Below are 4,213 nucleotides of genomic sequence, written 5' to 3'. Positions count from 1 at the left end.
GTTGACCATCGCTGTGGCCGCTGTACCTCGATAACGAGGTACAAAATCAGTCCCATCTCTCTTCTCTCGCGCCGCAAATCCATCTCTTTTTGTTTCCCTTTTTTCTCTGCTTCTATTCGACCCGGAATTAAAAAATCGGTAAACAAGTCAGATCTACTACTCGACCTTACATTGCTGTTTTTTTCCTCGCTGGCAGATATCCACAACACGCAATCGAACACTCTGACATCTTTTCTTTTTCTCCTGTATATTTTGTTACGCCAGATAAACCTTTTTGCGTGCGACTTGGGTGATCGCTTTTCATAATAATAAATAGTTCTTAGACAATCGTAAATTTTCGAGCGCAGGTTTTCCAAGCGACTTCTGAATTTTTTGAAAATTAATTAAAAGAAAGAGAGAGGGAGAGAGAAAGGGAGAGAGGGACTGGATTAATCGTGCTTCGAAGAAGATATCAGGGAACCATGTACTCGGTTCTGTTACTAACAAGATCCACTCGACTCAGTAATACGCCACTAAGACTGACGTCGTCGTTCATAGGACCGCGCTTGCTGCAGCAAACAGTACGTGAAGTTATGTATGACTTCGTACTTCTATATTTGACAGGGGAAAGCGGTTTATTCATTGGGGTATACTTATTCGAGAAATTGTAATAACGTAGTTTTACGTGAGTATATATTGACGATGTCTTGGCTTGTAGATTTCCTATAACAGATCGCGTGTTTCAAAGCTTATCGATTATGTCAGTGCAGTATATATCATTTCTCCAAGTCTGCATGTAAAGTATACAGCGCGGAGGTGATTCCGAAATGGCGTTAAGAAAAGTATTCGCGGGTCAACGTGGATCAATATGTGTAACAAGTTCCATACGATACGAACGTGTGGCGCGACAAATAGTTGTCTGCCGATGAAACTTCACCTTCTGGAAATGAACGTGCTCGCTTGTCCACTATCGCTGAACGTGCATACAAACCTGCAAGTCGAAAAATGATTTTACCAATTTTGCCGATAACTGACACAGTTTACAGGGGGTATCGATACGTTCATACATGTGTTCCATGTGCCCGAATTAAACCGTGATAATGCAGCACATGACACGCCACAATGATAACGCATAGATGTTGGATAGACAGCCGTCGAATGCGTATCCAAGTCGAATGACATTTACTACTACAAGTAAAATGCATTATAGATGACACTTGTTTATTACATGCAAATTTAAAAACGTAGATAAGGAGAAAGGATAAAAAAATTCGAAATTTAGTCTCGAGGTGTTCATTGTGCATCTAATTCTCGTTTTTATCATGATTGTTTTATAACGATAAGAGCGTTTTAAAGCTGGATATGAAACACAAGAGATATGTTTTGTAGAACCAAAAAAGGAGTAAATAATATTGATAATAGTATAGTAAAAAGAGAAATAACATTATTTAACGAAACGTAATAATTAAATTAAAATTATTTTAATCGACGTGCGCACTTTATAAATTAATAATCTTTTTTGGAAACAATAATTAACAAGATATATTTGAAATCCATTTGTCTAATAAATAACTACATACATTATTGTATTATTTTTCAATTTATCGTGCACATTTCTTCATTGTCATCTGCTGTAATAAAATATCTTTCGCATACACGTGTGGAAAATTGTACTTTTCTTTCTATCTCGAGTAATATATAGTCGAGTAATATACAGTCAGGAACTGATAAAAATAGAACGCAAAGATAAGCGGGTTAAGATATGATTTATAACGCGCAATTGGTAATCGCGTAACGGAACATCCCTGCAGCTGCGAAAACTGCGTTTATGTTACGAGTAATTGTATTTGTTTTTTGTGTCGGAAAGACGTTCGTTTGCACGTGAAAAGTACGAGATTCCGAGTGCTGTGAATTTTATTAATTTAAAGTTAACCACCACGTTATCAAATGTACAATGAGAAAATACAAGATATGGAGAATCATACACACAGATTGTAAACAGATATCTGATATATTATCACTTTTTATGAAGCTTTTTAGATAATTTATTAACACGAAATTATATATATATATTTTTTTTTTTTAAAAAAAATAAATAAATAAAATAAAATATACGTTTCGACTCTTCAATTCGTCTTATCAATATATAATAAAATATAAATCGAAATTACATAAATAATGCAAATTCTAAGTTGATGATTCCCGACAATTTATTAGACGAAGAAAAGGTACTTAAGAAAAGACCGATTTCGGAAGCGATTCATATAAAGAAACAGAAACAGAGTTTTAATTTACAGAATAATACGTATTCTTTAGATCCACTATATATGAATTTGTTTACGGAATTGTGACGTTGTTCTTACCCTCTTTTGTTTTTATTTTTATTTTCATTTCAATAACTACATGACTTTGTTATTTTAATTCTCATTGTGTCTCTAATTGTCGATACCGCAAGACCTTACGTCGAGTCGCGAGAAAACACTTCCATGTAAGTGGATATAATAAAAATTCAGACAAATAATTTTAATAATTCTTTTTTGTTTAATAATTCTTTTGTGTTTCTTTTGAATGACTGCTTAGCAAATCTGGCAATATGATGGACGATGCGACTCTACTTTGTGACGCAATACATATGACTTCAGTTATACTTTATGTAAGTTTTTATATTATTGTATAAGTTGATATTTTGGATAATCATTGAGCTATTATATAGCTAAATTGGCATTTGGATAAAGAAGAACAAACTAAATTGTCGGGAATCATCAACTTGGAATTTGTGTTATTTATGTAATTTCGATTTATATTTTATATCTATAAGAACTCGAATTGAAGGGTCGAAACGTATATTTTATTTGTTTTGTTACATTTATACAAAAATAAAGAATTTTCTGTACATCCAAACAGCTGATGTAGGCTCTGATGGACTTTTTTACATTTTCCGCTGATAGATTCTTTCAAGCCTTACTTTATATATATATTTGTTGATATATATTTTTTAACTACTCAATAAAACTATCAATATTATAATGTAATTATAATAAAGATAATATATTGATATATGTTAAAACTATCAATATTATAATGTAATTATAATAGAGATAATATATTGACATATACGTTAGTCCAAAAAAGTTAAAAGGACACCTATTCTGCCCTATAAAAACAGAATTTTTATGAAAATGCAACTTTGTAAAAAATGATCATAATGTGATGATTCATAGACCATTTTAAAGCTTGAAGCTCCCTACTTTTGAAATCGATAGTTTAGATAATTATCTTCAATTTTTTCTAGACTTCATTTTTTTTTACTCGTAATATTAAGCGCTATTGTGTTCATCTTTTGTGAACAGTCAAAGTAAGAAACACGCTTCAATATTGAGTAACTAAAAAAATTGTACAACACTCAATGAATATGTAAATTAAAGGTAAAAGTTCACTCTTTTAAAAGTTGTAAACTGCTATTACAATTTTTACGCCATGGTATTTCGTAAAATTCGAAAAAATTTTTTAACAGATCTCCATTTGTATCTATGTAACTTCTGTGTAATAAAAAAAACAATTGAACGTTATTTAAATTATCAATCCAAAAAATTGACTTTATATTTTAAAACGCTTTTTGAATCATCTCATTACATTTTGGCAAAGTATACACTGAGAAAAAATGTTGTTAATTCAATTAAAATCTATATTATGAGCATAAAGACATAAATTATTATTTCAATAATCAAAGTCTTTATGTCAATAAAAATATATTGTACATAAATTAATTATTATGTTAGTAACAGCCCGTAAATAGACTTTAATTGAATCAATAGTATTTTTTTCTCAGTGTATTCTCTCGAAAAATTGCTTACTTCTGGAAGGCAGAATAGATAATTTCTGAATTTTTTGACATAATACATACATCTTAATTAAACCTGTTATTTTATCAAAAAGCGTAATACAGATAAAATCTTTAATATTTATCAAGTACGTGATTTCACTTACTTTAATTCTCGTTAAATAAACGTTAAACTTTAACGTTTGGTTTAGTTTATTAATTAATTAATTAATTAATATTCATGATTGTTAAAAGTTATAGATAAAAATTAAAGAAAAATTTAAATTTAAAAAATTTGTTTTATATTTTATTACGGCTGCAAATGCAATTATATTAGATAAACACTTAATTGTAGTAAAAACGATGAATCATAACATCATCAAGTAGATGTGTGTGTGTGTGTGTGTGTGTGTG

General features: G+C 30.2%; 1 protein-coding gene across 2 annotated transcripts in view; it reads left to right on the top strand.

Annotated features, from left to right (window-relative positions):
• The window catches only part of LOC108756004 (delta-1-pyrroline-5-carboxylate synthase), a 10,567-nt gene continuing 6,354 nt past the window's right edge, over positions 1-4,213 (top strand). Inside the window, exons 1-2 of one of the 2 annotated variants that reach the window (XM_018499529.1) lie at positions 1-38; positions 348-560. In XM_018499529.1, coding sequence (XP_018355031.1) covers positions 462-560 — 99 coding nt within the window. In that variant the 5' untranslated portion in view covers positions 1-38; positions 348-461. Of the gene's footprint in view, positions 39-347; positions 561-4,213 lie in introns of those variants that run through there. The other variant, XM_018499530.1, reaches the window with a different exon arrangement.

The sequence above is a fragment of the Trachymyrmex septentrionalis genome, unplaced genomic scaffold (assembly GCF_001594115.1).
Source record: "Trachymyrmex septentrionalis isolate Tsep2-gDNA-1 unplaced genomic scaffold, Tsep1.0 scaffold9, whole genome shotgun sequence".
NCBI lineage: Eukaryota > Metazoa > Arthropoda > Insecta > Hymenoptera > Formicidae > Trachymyrmex > Trachymyrmex septentrionalis.
The sequence above is the reverse complement of the archived record's forward strand: the minus strand, read 5'-3'. Positions and strand labels throughout refer to the sequence as shown.